The following is a 15956-nucleotide window of genomic DNA, read 5'->3' as shown; positions in this document are numbered from 1 at the left end:
GCGCAATAATCGAAAAGAAATCATTTGTCAGTACGCCCAGAAAACACGCTCTGAATATAAAGTGTGCGCAGCAGAATTGGTCTGATATGCTAAACTGCAAATTATAAATAAATTTGAAATCGGTCAAAATCCTTGATGTAACAAACTGGAATAACAGTTAAATGTAAACAAGCAAGAAAATTACTTGTTAGGCAGCCATTTTGTGGCAGCTGAGGCAAAAGCTAAGTGCCGCGAAATACTATTGTGTGCATCAGCTTTAGAGGAAACAGTCAGCAATCTGAACAAAACCCTGCAAGATGTTAACACCACCCAGCTGATGGAGCTGATACCACCAATGCTGGGGGCCATGAGCAAGGTCAACCTGAGCCCTGGCCGGACCAGAGCCTCCGACGCACTTGGGTCAGTTTGCACCGCTCACCTTTCAAGATTCCATATCTGGATGTCCGACGGCCAGCATGTACGGATGGTGAAATGGTCCCAAAAGGTGTATTGCGACATTAGCAGCGTCCAGGCCAAAGAGAAACCTAGCAACCCACCTAAAAAGATGTGTCTGAACCCTGTGCAGGGTCGCAAATGGGCTCCAGCGGATGGTTCAGAGGGATTTTCACGCACCCTGGCAGGAATTGGAAGCACTGGTCAAGTCAGTCAGCCTCAAACTATCACAGAAGGATGTACAACTGCATAGCGCACAGGAGCAGTTGCTGCTTATCCGCTCCGAGATCAGCCACACCCTCCAGCTGCTGGGCCCCATCACTGACAACCTGGACAAGTTTCATGTCAGTCTCCTGTCTCATGCTCTCTGTCTCTCCAGTTCCTATTGTTGTTGTGCTGATTTGTTTATCTGTCCGCACTCATATCAGTGCGATTTCATAGCTGCTGCCTCCTGATTTTGTATTCGCTGGAGGCTTAAGGTCCGGTTATCGGCCTACAGAAGCTCCTTTCCTTTGTGATTTAGGCTCTGCATATTGAATCAGCGTGTAGCACCTCACTGGATTGCAGTTGAGCGCCAGCCTTCACATTGTATTTGACCGAGTCTCTCCTGATGTCAGGAACGGAAACAGAGCATTGACGCCCTGGTAGACGCGGCCAAGACGCAGCTGGGGGAGGCCTGGTACCTCATACCTGATATTAACAACACTTTGGACAGTACAGCCACTGCTCAAGTTGTAAGTTGGGCCTGTCGTGCAAATGTAGATGCTAAAAAAATAAAATATATATGACTAAGTCAAAAAGTTGAAGTTATGGCATATTACTGTGTAATCGAAACCACATGTCCTGTGTAGTGTCCATCTAAGGTCACACACGCACACACATGCAAATGCACTCACTTTAGAGACACCAACTGATGTCCTTGAACTGTCCTTTTACCTAGCTGGATATTTTACTCCTTATGTATCTTAAACAAGGGTCTGAGTGCAGGATCCCTGCATGGGGTTGGACCTTCAGGGTACAGGTTACTTTTCTAGAAATTGACGTTTATTATGAGGTTTTGCTATATAAATGCTTTAGTTCCCCTTGAGGCAGTAGCTGAACTTGGATAGTATTTATCGCGACACTTTAATGGGTAAGAGTGTGCTCCTGGTGTGTCCTGGTAGCTTTCGGACATCCACGATCAGCTCGGGGCTGAGAGCAAAGCTTTAAAAGAGCGAGTGGACATACTGGCAACTCGCTTGGAGAATGTTCCGGAATTGGTGTCCAAAGTGGAAGATCACACACAGCTGCTGCAGAAGAAGGCCCTCATACTGCACACGTATGTGCTCCATCCCCAGATCATACGCTCCGTGTGTGGGCCTCGCTCACATGATCATTACGTCACTGAATATGAATAACAAGTATCGGATTTACATTCATGGGAAATATTTTTCATTTATTTGATCAATAACAACACTGGATTAACTTTTTCATTCATTTATGTTTTTCAATGAACATACCTGATCATCAACCAAAATGGAACTGAAAAGTGAACAAACTAAATGAATATTTAGTGTAATACAAACATGAATGAAAAGCATAACCGGTTGCCGTAACGTCTTAACACGTTCATTCATTCCAGAGTTATACTGGCTGCAAAGAATTCTTCCCTGAAAGCAATCAACGCGCTCTCTGTTAACTTCAGAATCTTCCTGGACGTTCAGGAAGCAGAGCACTTGGCAGAGCTGGCTGACAAGATGGTGAGCCAAGCACGCTGCTGTATTTCTGTTTCATTTCTGCGGTCTCCCACAGATCATTTTGCATAGCCGCTTGTCTGGGACAGGGTCTCCGTGATGCTGAGTGTATCCCAGGAAGTACAGGGCTCAGGGCGGGGGGATACCCAGGACGAACCCAAGTCCATTACTGCGTATACACTCATCCCGTGTGGATAATTCAGAGAATGAATCCATTTATTTAAAGTGCTGGTAATGCTTTACAGTAACTGTACCTTCATAATCCCTTCATAAGGCATTCATAGGGCATTCAGTGCACCTTCATAATGCATTCATAGAACATTCAGTGCACCTTCGTAATACATTCATAGAACATTCAGTGCACCTTCATAATACATTCATAGAACACTGATAAGCAACATGTAAGTATACCTTAACATCCTAACATACTTTAACAGCTTTAATATGTATTAATAACAAACATTATATGATGACAAACATTATAATCATATAATGCTTTTTATTAATGTATAGTATAGCTGTTAAGGTATTTTAGGTTAAGACTTACACATACATACTGCTTATGAATGTTCTATAAATGAGTTACGAAGGTGCACTGAATGTTCTATGAATGCATAATAAATGCATTATGAAGGTGCAGTTAATGTGAAGTGTTACCAGAGTGTCTTTATACTGTATGAGGAAAACTGGGAACAACTAATAAGTGCATGTAGGCCTACTATAATACAAGGAGAAATACCCGACAACACATAAATAAGACAGGCTAGGTATCAGCGCTACTCAAGTGGAGGATGACCATGCATAGATGAGAGCATTTGCTTTGGAATAAAGCCCCCATCTCCCAGACCTGTAGGGGATGAACATCTCAGTTTGTAACAGGTGGATGGCTGGACATAGTTCTAATTAAGTGAACTTATCTCTGCTGTGTTCCAGTCTTCCCACAGAAGCAAGTGGGAGTGGGAAAAAATAGTAAGTTGTTTATCAGGCTGGAGTGTAGATAGGAGGAGTGTTGTTTCATTTGGATGATCTTTGACTAATCATAGTTTAGTCTAGCAACAAAAATGACATTACACACATCAATTCCAATTACTTATCTTTTCTTAAGCTGACATACTGACTAATTCTGGCTACCCAAAAGATGTCTTTTTCACCATCCTCCGTTGTGTGGAAGTTTATTCTCTGTGGTACAACACTATTGGGGAAGGTGGTTGTTTTACGACATCATCATTTTCCAGGCTCCCTTGGTGGACGACTCCGTGAGAAACCAGAGCGTTGTGGTTATTCAGCGCAGTCGCATGGTCTGGGCGGAGGGTGTGGCACTGAACAGTCCTCTTGTCGGTGAGTCGTGAAACATGGTGTCATGATAAATGTTGCCTGACTAATGATAGCCTGATGGCATGACTGTTAAGGACATGGACCAGATGTATAGAGGCTCCATTATCAGGCTTGCTGTTGTACCTTTGAACTTGAATTTACCTTGTTGGCAAAAGCTCAATGGTCCAATGTACGAACCTGTTTTCTCCCTAGACCTCTCTATGAACGTCACTGAAAGGAGTCAGGAGCTCAACTCAATCCGAGAACGGATCCACAGCATCCCCAGCCAGCTGCCTAAGCCCTTGACCGTCAGCGAGGCTAAGAGTATGTATCCATGGCACCCTTGGGAGGAGCCATTACTGAGCGCCTTCAATGTGATCAGAGTGAATGGATGCCGGAAAGCCCAAGCTTAAGGAATGGCACATGCCAGGACAGTAGGCTGTATAACCTGTGATCACTATGGCTCACTGGGTACACGTCTGAGTTCTGGTGTTGGCTCCGTGTCCAAATGGAGCTTTCAGGTTTAAGTACTGCCTGTTTACCTTCATTTTCCTTTGAGGATCAATGGACTTATCTGGATGATGACTTTCTAATCTCAGTCCCAAGGGAATATGGCCCCATCTTTAATAATGTTGTCCAGGGTTATTAAGAGTATTATGTCTAGATGCAGAATTAGAAACCACTTTTAAAAATACCATAGTATATAGTTGAGGTTATTCATTTCTGTTGAGGCAATGCAATACACCAGTCATCATGTGTGCTACATGTAATGAGATGTAAACTTTTTGGTTAAGGAGTTCTCACTCTAGTTGCACTCTCCACTGATCTCTCCCTAGTGACCAGTCAAAAGATCCTTGAGTCCAAGGAGCTGGTGTCTATGACTAATGCCTCCCTGCAGTCCACGCTGCAGCTGCTCCAGAACCTCAGCCAAGAGCTGGAGGAGTCGTCCATCTTGGTAGCTCAGGCCAGTGAGGACACGGAGGCCACAGAAAGCTTACTCAGTGTTTCCCAAGAGACTGGTGAGCCGGGTAGCTCCACCTTGTCTGCAGGCTGACATGTCATGGATGCTGTTCATGCTAAAAGTCTCTTCTTCTCAAAGTGAAGGCCATGGAGTCTGTGTTTGGAGAGGTGGAGGCCCGGGTTCAGCATCTCTCAGATCGCCTCAAGCCCCTCAGGATCCTGGGCGAGCATCTGAGCCGGAACTTATCTGAAATCCGAGAATTAATCAAGCAGGCACGCAAGCAGGCCAGCTCGGTCAGTGTAACCCCCCCCCCCACTCCCACACCCCCCAAAAAACAAATGAGCTCTTAGCCATCTTCAAAGTTTACAATTGGACAGTTTCACAATCGAGTGACACCGAGTCTCATCAAATAATACAAAGAACCCATCCTGGGTCTTGAACCTGCAGCCTCAGCCAAATTATTGTTTAGTGTTAAGATTATTCCCCTGCCGTTTCTTGTGCAGATTAAAGTGGCCGTGTTGGCAGACCAAGACTGCGTACGCACCTATAAGCCTGAGCTGTCCTCCAGCAACCTCAACACCCTGACCCTGACCGTGAAGACCAGCGAGGCAGACAACCTTCTCTTCTACATGGGCAGCAACTCCAGTGTGAGTGAGGAAAATGTTAGGGCTGCTGGACAGTGACTGGTGCAGAGATGGCAGCGTGTGCCAACAAAGAGCCAGTGGTCTTGGGGTGAGGCTGTCGTTTGCCAGGTCTCACCAGCAGCATGAACTGTTGGCTATACTTTAATAGTTAATTTTTATAAAAAGGAGAACAAATAGGGTTCCATGGATGGCGGTTCAAATTCCATCCCACAGTAATGTGCAGTTTACATGTTTTCCCCCTATCGTGTGGATTTCCGCTCACAGTACAAAGACATATAGTTTTGCTAACTTCATCCCATCCATCCATTTTCTAAACCGCTTATCCTACTGGGTCGCGAGGGGTCCGGAGCCTATCCCAGAAGCAATGGGCACGAGGCAGGGAACAACCCAGGATGGGGGGCCAGCCCATCGCAGGGCACACTCATACATCATTCACTCACACATGCACACCTATGGGCAATTTAGGAAGTCCAGTTAGCCTCAGCATGTTTTTGGACTGTGGGGGGAAACCGGAGTACCCGGAGGAAACCCCACAACGACATGGGGAGAACATGCAAACTCCACACACATGTGACCCAGGCAAAGACTCGAACCCGGGTCCCAGAGGTGTGAGGTAACAGTGGTAACCACTGCACCTCCATGCCGCCCCAGTTTTGCTAACTTTCGTCTCCAAATTGTCTATAGTGTGTACATCTATGGGCCTGGTAATGGACTAGTAACCCCCCCCCCCCAGGGGTTAGGCTCTCCTCCCCCCATGACAATGTACATGCTAATTCTATAGTCAGTCCTGGATCATATCTTCTTTAACTTGATAGCTGTGATCCTTTTAAACTGACTAGCTCTCTACCAAGAAAGAAATATGGTTTAAACTTGTAGTAAACGGTGTCGATTTTCCTAAATGGTTCACAATTCTGAGGTCCGTTTCCCGAATCAATATAACTCTGGCCAGTTTTCCGCATTCACCATGTGAATGAGAGACTGCAGAATCTACAATGACTGCTGCTGCAGACAGATCCAGTCGTAGCAAACTGAGAGTGACATGTTACCTAGGATGACTTCCTGGCGGTGGAGATGCATGGCGGGATGGTGTCCTTCCTCTGGGATGTGGGATCTGGACACGCTAAACTGGAGTATCCTGACCTCCAAATTGACAACGATAAGTGGTACCGGATACATGCGAGAAGGTCAGAATTTAACATTTAGCCACGTTTTAATTATCCTCTTATTTTTACATGGTATGTGAGGATTTTCATCAAAACCTGAAATGCTAAGTGTGGCTAATCTCTCCAGATGATCATATTAATGACTCCTGACAGTCTACAGGAGCTTTTCAAAAAGGACCGTACAATTTTTCCTGCTTAAATGGGTGGAGGGCATCCTTCCACATGAGCATCTAAACGCTGCTAATTATTTCCCTGATTTGAAAGAATTAAGCCTTCAGTCTTATTTGTTAGCAGTTTACAAATATGTGTTTGCACTAGTCATTCAGAAATGAGGCTGTGACCCATACACTTAAACGCATGACATCCCATTACATTGAGGTTGACACGTATGCACTCAATACAAAGTGGTTAATAAAATGTGTGTGCAGTGTTTGATGGTGCATTGCACGCGTCGTCTGCAGGTTTGGACGACGTGGCTCCCTGAACGTTTGGGACCTGCAGTCGGACCTGAGACCCGCTGTGGAGGTCTCATCTCCAGGCCCCTCCGTGGTGCTGGAAGTGGATGAGTCCACCCTGATATTTGTCGGGGGACTTGGTAGCCAGATCAAGGTTCACTTGGCCTCTGCAGTGCCTCTGAGGGACACCATCCGTAAGGTTCTCTTTGCTCATTGTCTCTCTTTTTCCCCGCTGAACAGAAATCTGAGGCTGTGGATGCAACTCACTTTAGTGGCTGTATGGCTGGGACCTGGCTGAACGGCAAGAACATCGGCCTGTGGAACTATGTGGAGAGACATGGGAAATGCCAGGGCTGTTCCACAAGGTGCTTTTAGCAGAAAAAATCCGCATCCGTCTATCTCTCACTGTCGTTTTCTGTATGGATAGGAGAGTGAAGCCCTCTAACTCCAGCGAGAATCATCCCACCTCTAGGTTCATGGACCATGTTTGTATTTGTTAAATTGTCAAATTCGATCCTAAAACATCCCAAAGCCTGGGTGTCCAAAGCAAGATGTTTCATGTATCTGTTTTGAAAAACCGTGCAAAAGTCTTAGGCAGTCATAGAAAATGATGCTTAAATGATCTTCATGCAGGTGTAAAACTTTCCTATTATGTCTGTCAAAATGTGTTCATTTCCTAAAATGACCCCAATATTTACAGGAACCTTCCAATACACACACATATTTTTTAATTTGACCACTAGCACTCCTTGTATGGCTAATCAATACCTCAATGACTTTTTAAATTAATTAATTGAGTGAGCTTGTTATAAAATGTGATAACACATGGAATGGCTGAGGTGCCCTTGAGGGGAGGTTTGGTAACTGAAGTGGTATTGATCTATCTAACTCTTTGGAAAACAGAAGAAAGTACTATTAGTTTTTATTATGTCACTTTTCATATGCATATATTCTAAGGTTCAATTGTGTTTTTTGTTCTGAGCAAAGGGGCGGCATGGTGGTGCAGTGGTTAGCACTGTCGCCTCACACCTCTGGGACCCGGGTTCGAGTCTCCGCCTGGGTCACATGTGTGCGGAGTTTGCATGTTCTCCCCGTGTCGTCGTGGGGTTTCCTCCGGGTACTCCGGTTTCCCCCCACAGTCCAAAAACATGCTGAGGCTAATTGGAGTTGCTGAATTGCCCGTAGGTGTGCATGTGTGAGTGACTGGTGTGTGAGTGTGCCCTGCGATGGGCTGGCCCCCCATCCTGGGTTGTTCCCTGCCTCGTGCCCATTGATTCCGGGATAGGCTCCGGACCCTCCGCGACCCGATAGGATAAGCGGTTTGGAAAATGGATGGATGGATGGATGGATGTTCTGAGCAAAGCCACTGTTCTCTCTATCTCTGGGTTTCAAAATCACTGCCCCAGGGTGTGAACAGTGGGCAGCGCCTCGATAACGCTGCTTCTCAGATCCGTGCACGTCGATACACCTCTCAGGGCACTGGCGCCGATGGTGACCCTTTAAAAACAGCAGAAGACCTGTCGCCTGACAGAAATGTGTTGCGCTGTAGCATTAACGTACCGCTGGTGTCCACTTTCTCCGCATGATGTGTCAGTCTGCATGAAGAGGAAGAAGAAGCCTCTTTTCAGTTTGACGGCAGCGCGTATGCGGTGGTGCAGAAAGCCCTTCGCTCTTCAGCAAATCACATAGTCATGAACTTCAAGACCTTCACTCCGAACGGCCTGCTTATTTACATGGCCTCTGACACCACGGTGCGTCCCCAAGTTGTCACACGAAAAACAATGTTGTTTTGGATCCCATCTGTATTTCATTGACTAGTTTAAAGGACCTGTCATTTTAGTGATAATGGTTATTTGAGTCTTACACATGAAAACCTTACATTTTGTTAACATTGCTGTTCAGTATGTATCGCCGGTTTTCATAATGCTCTCGTTTTTTTAGAAAGACTTTTTGGCCATTGAGCTTGTGGATGGAAGAGTACAAGTGACCATTGAGCTCGGAGAAGGACCGCTCATCCTCAGCACCGCCAAGCCCTACAACACTGGCAAATGGCACCAACTCACCCTTCGTAGGGATAAATATAACGGTGCGGCTCCTGCTTGCCACATTTCCTGAAATAATACTCCCAAAATGTGATCTTCATAAACATATTTTTGAGGTGGTCCTTAACTTGAGGTTGACTTGAGTTTGAAAAGCACTGAGAGTCTTAGGGTTCTCTGTTCCGCACGTACATTTACATGTATGTAAAAGTTTTATTACACTGTAAGTAGTCTGTAGGGTTTGCAAACTGCCCTAACATTTTTTATGCAGCTAATTTTAAGATGCATCAAAAAGCTGCATTTGAAATAATATACATTTGCCGTAAGATTTCTTGTGTGAGCGTCTGAAGGAGTTTGCAACCCTGCAGGCCTACATTTTTTTTTGTTTCACCTGAATTAATTTGTATACAAAATAACCGTATACAGTTAAAAAGCGCAAATCTAATAACACTAATAACACATTAGTGCAAACAAAAAGGCTGCGTACACTGAAGTAGTTCTTGCTTGTTCATTGCCATGGGAAAAGGTTCTAGTGTTAATTAGGGGGGTAACTAGTATTACCTGCAAGATCGCTATTGTTTTTCTTTTTGCTGCAGTTGTTTTCATCATTACTTTAATTCACTTAACACACCATATCTTTAAATTCTCATCCTTACATTTGAATATAGAACAGTTGATATTTTGATGGTATCTCATGTAATGCTGCGTCACGTTTTAAATTTACTACAAATTGAACTGTAGCTTGACATAAATTATATCGCAAATCAAATCGTAATCACGATGTCTGTTGGAAAAATCGCGATTAGATATTTTCCCCAAATCGTTCAGCCCTAATCTCGTATTAATTCATATATCATGCGTATTTTTGCCTACTTTAGCTCTGCTGACAGTAATAGACACCAGTGACCCTAGCAATAGAGAGGAATTGGAGGGCCAGGCTCTTGGCACGGATTCTGCCCTGAACCGCTCAGAACATGACCCCATCTACATTGGCGGGCTTCCTGACTTCAGATCAGCCTTGTAAGCATTGTCCTGGCTGCAGGTTTGAAGCCGACCACAATGTCTAGTGAACCAGAGTTGCATTCAGTTTGATATTGTATTTCATTTCATGTTCCTCACTAGTTTCATGAAGACATTTTGGCGGTTTTTCCACTCTATACAGCAATGCTGCTATATATATTTACCGTTTCACAAAGGAGATTGTGTGGCTACCAAGAAGGGGTCTTCACTATAGGGTATATACTGTATGAATTTGCCAAGCCCACTAAAAATTATCACTGTAGCTTGCAGTGAAACTTCTGTCTGTCTGTTTTCAAGATTGCTGCCCAGTACAAGGTCGTTCACTGGATGCATCAAAGACGTTGAGATCAGCCGTACAAACTTCGACCTGCTAGATAATGCTTACGGTGTGACAAAAGGATGTGTTTTAGAGGTAGACCACCCATTTTATGTTGCAATTGGAGGAAGAACATCTCATGAACAAAAGTCTGGGTGAAGTAGGTTAGGTTACCCAATGTAATGCCAAGACCCTTTGTTCCTTAGCCTATCTACAGTGTCACAGTCCGAAGGGGGGGCTTTTTGGAGCTTCCGGCTTTGACGCTGCTCCCCCAGGCCGAGGTACTGGTCTCCTTCTCCACGTACAGTGGTAATGGTCTCATTCTGGCGGGCTTCACTGAGGCCGAGCGACGAAAGCGCCGGCAGAACAACCAGGTACGCTATAACTCCGGCAGCCCCAACCTTGGTTATTACATCACTGTGATCACATGACCTTCAGAAGAAGAATGGAGCCTCTTTGTGTCGCAGCCTTTCCTCGCTGTCGCACTGGCGTCCGGCCAGCTGGAGGCGCACGTGAGTGCGGGTGAGGGAGACGCACACAAGGTTGTGTTGCAGTCGAGCACCGGGACCTTCAGTGATGGGCAGAAACACTCTCTTATCCTCCAGTGGCAAAACAGGTTTGTGGGAGAGATCCCATCCCGTAAAAGCTGTTGCCATTGCTGAAACACGGAGATTCACCAGATCACCCTGGCAGGAAGAGGACATAATATATTTCCTGTTTCTTTGCCGTGTTGATCACGTCGAATTAACATTTTAATATCAGACACTTCTGTCCAGAGGCAGATAATATGTCACAGCAGAAGTGTATTATGGGGGTTCATCATAGCTCACCCTATTCTGTGTTTGCGTGCAGAACAGTGACTTTGCTTGTGGATGAGGACAGTCAGGACACTGTGACCTTGGGCCCATCATCCGAGGATGAGACCCTGAGCCAGTCTGTGTTTTACGTGGGTGGGCTTCCTCCAGGGATGGCTGCTGGATCCCTTGGGGTCTTCAGCTCCTTCTACGGCTGCATCAGCAACTTGGCCGTGGACTCTGTGTAAGGCGCCTGTGGTCGTGTTCAGTTCTGGACTGAATCTGAGGTTGAGGGATGGCATAACAGTTTAAAAAAATCACAACCGTATTGTTCTGGCCCTGAAGATATCCATGCTGATGTTTTGAGGCATCTGGATCTCAGCCAATATCCAGATTTCCAGCCGTTTGAATAATGTCATTAAATTCAATTTTTTTTTTAAAAAGTGAACTATTCATTAAAATGAGTGTTCTATAGCCCGTTCCAGAGTTTAACTCGACATATCGATGGCTCTCCTTTATGAAATATCAGGAATTGGTTTGACGGCGTGTTTGGTCATGATTCTGCTGCTCACCGTGCTCATCTCTTCTTTCCATCGAAGGCTCCTGAACTTCTCCAGTGCTCTGCAGCATCAGGGCATAGAAATGTCCTGCATGCTGGACCTGCCGGATGCCACGGCGGCTGAGCCTCCCCAGACCCCACCTGCTTCTGTGACCCCCCCCTCACCCACCCTGAGCGATGCCACAGTAAGCCCTCCAGTCTCTGGGAAAAGCAGGCCCGCTGTGCTAAATATCCTCACGACTGGTTTGAACCTCAAGTCCTCTATCATGCTCTATCACAGTAATTAGAGTCAACTGAGTCATCGCCAGTGATGGCAATTTCACCCTAATTGCATCCTAATTATGTCAAAGCTCTTTGTCTTGAGTCTTCCTACATCAGTGACCCGACGCCCCTCTTCTGCAGCTTTATGATGATGCTTAAAAATCCAGTTATACGCATTTGCTGCAAAGCTATCGTCAAATAGGAGTATAAATGACTCCTGTGACCCTCCCCTCCCGCCAATACAAGAGCAACAATACTGACATGCACCAGAAAACACCAGGGGAGTGAAAGGGAAACTGTGTGTGTTAGGTGACGGCAAGAGTTTCCTGTGGTCCTGAGGAATTTTAAATGAGGCTTCAAAAGATGCCCCCCTGCCACCCCAGATCAAAGCAGGGCTGTGAAGAAGGGTGCCCCCCCCCCCCCCCATATCAAAGCTGAGGGCTCTGTCTCTTCTTATCGCCCTTACCAGTGTGCCGTAGCAGACCAGACAGAGAGTATCCCCGGTGCCTACCAGTTCGGCTTACTGAGGCACAGTCACATGACCCTCAACATTAGCGAGCAAGCTGTCCGGGCCGGGTCAGTTCGCCGCCTTCCATTGGGAACGTGCCAGAACACGCCTGCTCCTCAAGACAATTATGAAAGTTGGGAACACATTATTATATTATTTTATTATTATCACAAAAAGGCCCTCCACTATGTAAGTAGTTATGGAGGATGGATGGATGGCTAGTATCATTAATTTTACTTTGGCTATATGAACTAACATCACTGGTACTCGAGTAAGCATTTGTGATATAAATATTTAAATATGGTTTAATTTCTTGTCATAACAGTGTAAATGCATACTTATTTCATGCATATCTGCATAAACAAATTTGCACACATTTCATCCCTTATATCAGGGGGGGCCAATCTTATTCAGAAAGGGCCCGTGTGTTTGCAGGTTTTTCCGGTAACCTTTAGGTCAGCTGTTCAAACTCAGGTGTGAGGACTCTTCAGTCAGTCAGTCCTCTAATTAGTGACCTAATTAGGGAGTTGCACTGAAAATCTGCATACACACTGCCCCTTTGCGGATAAGATTGGCCACCCCTGCCTTATATCATGAAAGTGAACTCAAGTACCAGTTATGTCAATCACGGAATATATTTTAATATATCAATATTACCTAAAAAAAGGTATTTTATAAGACACAATCCTGGAGAATTTCAGCAGCATTCAGAGGTCTATGGTTACACACAGGAGACATTCTAAGAATGAGAAACAAGGTCACGGTACAGGAGAACCAAGTTGGTGATGTTGTGAATGTCTCTACAGCTTCTCTTTGGAGCTCTCCCTGCGCACCTTCGCTTCCAGCGGCCTGCTCTTCCACATGGCGGCCCCCACCCAGACAGACCACGCCACGCTGCAGCTGTGGGGGGGCCAGCTCTTCTTTACCTGCAACCTCGGCAGGAATGTGGCCACCGCCAGCCTTCCCGAGCATGTCGATGACGGCCAGTGGCACGCGGTGAGGGACCTTCTCCAGAAGATGCTCTACCTCATAGTCCAGACCTCAAGTCTGAATTCAAGATAAAGGCAGCTGAATCTCTTTGTGGCTTGATACCCATAAAGAACTGTTTTTATGTCCATGAACCCAAGAACGCTGAAAGTGGGGGTGCTGAGGGTGCTTCAGCACCCCCTCTGGCTGTTGGTGGTAACGCATTGTCAGAATTCTGTAGGGCAGTGTTGAATTCTTGAACCTGATTGGTCAGAGGGGTGTTGAGTAATGATGCAAAAGCACTTCTGTTGATTGTTACACCTTTCAGCACTCTGAGCTTAAAACGTCTTCCAATGCCTATGCATTAACCACCCTGGATATAGATCAAAGCTGACTTTGGGAAGAGAAGTCTGAAGATCAGCGTCGATGGCCAAGAGTCCTCCACAGTGCAGGCAAAGGGGAAGACCAACAATTTGGATGTGAGGGGTGCATTGTACCTGGGAGGTTTGCCACCGAACTACAAAGCCAAGAACATCGGAAATGTAAGAGCGATCTCTCAGCTCTCTGTGATTCAATCTTGCTGAAAAGAAGGAGCTTGATTTTCATGCATAGTTTGTCTGGTTTCAGTAAGTCCTCCAGGGTTACCATGGTCCTGAATCTGTCTTTACGGAACAACCCCAACACAAACTGAGCCCACCACTGTCGGTCACACACACACATTATTTTTATAGCTCAGTTAGAGTGCACGTCTTTGGACTGTGTGAGGAAACTGGAGAAAAATATGCACAGGACATGGATGTTCCACACAGATATTCAAGCACTAGAAGTTGGAGCTGATTTTGCTATATAAATGAGTTTGGCAGGTGACCCCCTCCCCCCCCCCGGCACTGAAATACAGCTAGGGATGGTTCATTTTATGGCAAGGGACACTCTTGCATTGACATCCATCTGTGGGTGGTTAACTTTGTGACAGGTGACCCACAGCATCGCTGGCTGTGTGAGAGGAGTGACCCTGAACGGGGTCCCCCTGGACACCGAAAACCCCATCGCGTCCTATTCCACCTCAGGATGCTTCTCTCTTGTCCAGAAGGGAACCTTCTTGGATGGTAGCGGATTTGCAGCTTTTGGTAAGACCCAGGAAACCTGACTTTCACGGGGGGCTTTAATGGTAGCGTGTGCCAGTGATGGATGGGGTACTCCGTGTCGTGTACCTCCCCAGCTAAGGAAGGCTACAAGGTGGGCATGAATGTCAAGGTGGACCTGGAGTTCCGCACCACGGCCCTCAACGGCGTTCTGCTCGGAGTCAGCAGCACCAAGGCGGATGCCATTGGGCTGGAGCTGATCAACGGACAGGTCAGAGGCGTGGGAGCCGTGTCCATCACAGGCGGTACCAGCAGAATCGCCATGACCATCCCGTGTAGCACCAAGCATACAGAGATATGAATTTTGCATTTATACATTTAAAACAAGGGATCCTGGTAAATGCATTGTGAAATTTTAATATGACAGATCCATCTGTTTTCCAGCCACTTATCCTAGTCAGGTAGCCGAGGGACACAGAGCCCAACCCAGGCGGCACAGGGGGCAATGAGGGGGGCACGCTGGATGGGGGGCCAGTCCATCATAGGGCACATACACATTATATTTACTTTTATCGAAAGTGATGTACAGTTGAGGAAGCAGGGTCAGCCGGTCCCGGAAATTGGGGGCATGATGCAAAAATCACACAAACACACAGACACACACAGGTTTCTATTCATATCTTTGTAGGGATCTTAACCATAAGTAACCAAACAAAATATATGTCTTTTGGCATTTTTAGTTTTTTAAATGCAGTCACAGATTTTTATAAACTGAATGTCACCGTTAATGGAACCGAAAAATAACAAGTTTTTATCACCTTGTGAGAACATTTGGTCCACAAAATGTAATATATATCTGACCCACACACACAGTGGAGGTGGGAGACATACCCCCAGAACTCCAGGCGTGAGACATTAGTATTGACCAAGGAAACACCCTGGCAATGGATAATTTAAACAATTTAAAGGCTATAGTGTATTTGCCCTGTAGGAGAGCTTTCCTGGGAAAGGTGAGCACCAAGGCGCAGCAATTAAAATACTGTCCCTTCATCCCTTTGGTGGGATCAAATGTTCCCAGCATAGAACAAAATGTGCTTGGCAGCTGGTGAAGCGCAGTGATGTGTAAACTGTGCCTAAGAAGCAGGGCCGATCAGCCCAGGAGCTCTGGAGACCCTGCACAGCAAGAACCCGCATCAAATGCATGTACATAATATGTGCATGTTATGCATGGAAGCAACTCAATGACTGCAATATCTCACACGGGCAGTCTTATTGACTAACTTTACTGTACAGTAATTAAAATCCAGCCGGGGCATATACAGGGGTGGGACTACTGGGGCATTAGCCCCAGCTGAAAGCTGATTGGCCCCTGGAAAGCCCCCCTCCTCTGTTACTCACCCATTCAAGGCATATGTCCCCGAAATGCGCATACCCCGCGTCATGTTGGCACCTGCAGGTCAGGTTCCACGTGAATAACGGGGCGGGCCTCATCTCCGCCGCCTACGACCCGGAGGAGCCCGGCCAGCTCTGCGACGGCCATTGGCACACGGTGACAGCCAACAAGAGCAAGCATGGCGTGAGTCTGACGGTGGACGGGGTCACCGTGCACAGCGAGAACCCGCATCTCCGGGCCACGTCGGTGGACTCCAACAACCCCGTCTACGTGGGGGGCTTTCCTGGTATGCCGCTTCCCTCCTTATCCGTCACTA

General features: G+C 46.3%; 1 protein-coding gene across 3 annotated transcripts in view; it reads left to right on the top strand.

Moving 5' to 3' along the window:
- The window catches only part of LOC125744370 (laminin subunit alpha-1-like), a 55893-nt gene that overhangs the window by 39072 nt on the left and 865 nt on the right, over positions 1 to 15956 (top strand). For 2 of the 3 annotated variants that reach the window (XM_049016093.1, XM_049016113.1), the window contains 27 exons: positions 255 to 399; positions 566 to 776; positions 1050 to 1166; positions 1596 to 1750; positions 2054 to 2171; positions 3401 to 3503; positions 3693 to 3803; positions 4316 to 4498; positions 4579 to 4733; positions 4944 to 5087; positions 6135 to 6268; positions 6709 to 6856; positions 6943 to 7067; positions 8297 to 8453; positions 8644 to 8788; positions 9620 to 9761; positions 10059 to 10173; positions 10284 to 10451; positions 10545 to 10693; positions 10930 to 11115; positions 11471 to 11615; positions 12161 to 12267; positions 13006 to 13195; positions 13549 to 13707; positions 14139 to 14292; positions 14385 to 14518; positions 15704 to 15926. In XM_049016093.1, the coding sequence (XP_048872050.1) occupies positions 255 to 399; positions 566 to 776; positions 1050 to 1166; positions 1596 to 1750; positions 2054 to 2171; positions 3401 to 3503; positions 3693 to 3803; positions 4316 to 4498; positions 4579 to 4733; positions 4944 to 5087; positions 6135 to 6268; positions 6709 to 6856; positions 6943 to 7067; positions 8297 to 8453; positions 8644 to 8788; positions 9620 to 9761; positions 10059 to 10173; positions 10284 to 10451; positions 10545 to 10693; positions 10930 to 11115; positions 11471 to 11615; positions 12161 to 12267; positions 13006 to 13195; positions 13549 to 13707; positions 14139 to 14292; positions 14385 to 14518; positions 15704 to 15926 (4023 nt within the window). The remainder of the gene's footprint in view (positions 1 to 254; positions 400 to 565; positions 777 to 1049; positions 1167 to 1595; positions 1751 to 2053; positions 2172 to 3400; positions 3504 to 3692; positions 3804 to 4315; positions 4499 to 4578; positions 4734 to 4943; positions 5088 to 6134; positions 6269 to 6708; positions 6857 to 6942; positions 7068 to 8296; positions 8454 to 8643; positions 8789 to 9619; positions 9762 to 10058; positions 10174 to 10283; positions 10452 to 10544; positions 10694 to 10929; positions 11116 to 11470; positions 11616 to 12160; positions 12268 to 13005; positions 13196 to 13548; positions 13708 to 14138; positions 14293 to 14384; positions 14519 to 15703; positions 15927 to 15956) is intronic. The other variant, XM_049016102.1, reaches the window with a different exon arrangement.

The sequence above is a fragment of the Brienomyrus brachyistius genome, chromosome 1, assembly GCF_023856365.1.
Source record: "Brienomyrus brachyistius isolate T26 chromosome 1, BBRACH_0.4, whole genome shotgun sequence".
Lineage (NCBI taxonomy): Eukaryota > Metazoa > Chordata > Actinopteri > Osteoglossiformes > Mormyridae > Brienomyrus > Brienomyrus brachyistius.
The sequence above is the reverse complement of the archived record's forward strand: the minus strand, read 5'-3'. Positions and strand labels throughout refer to the sequence as shown.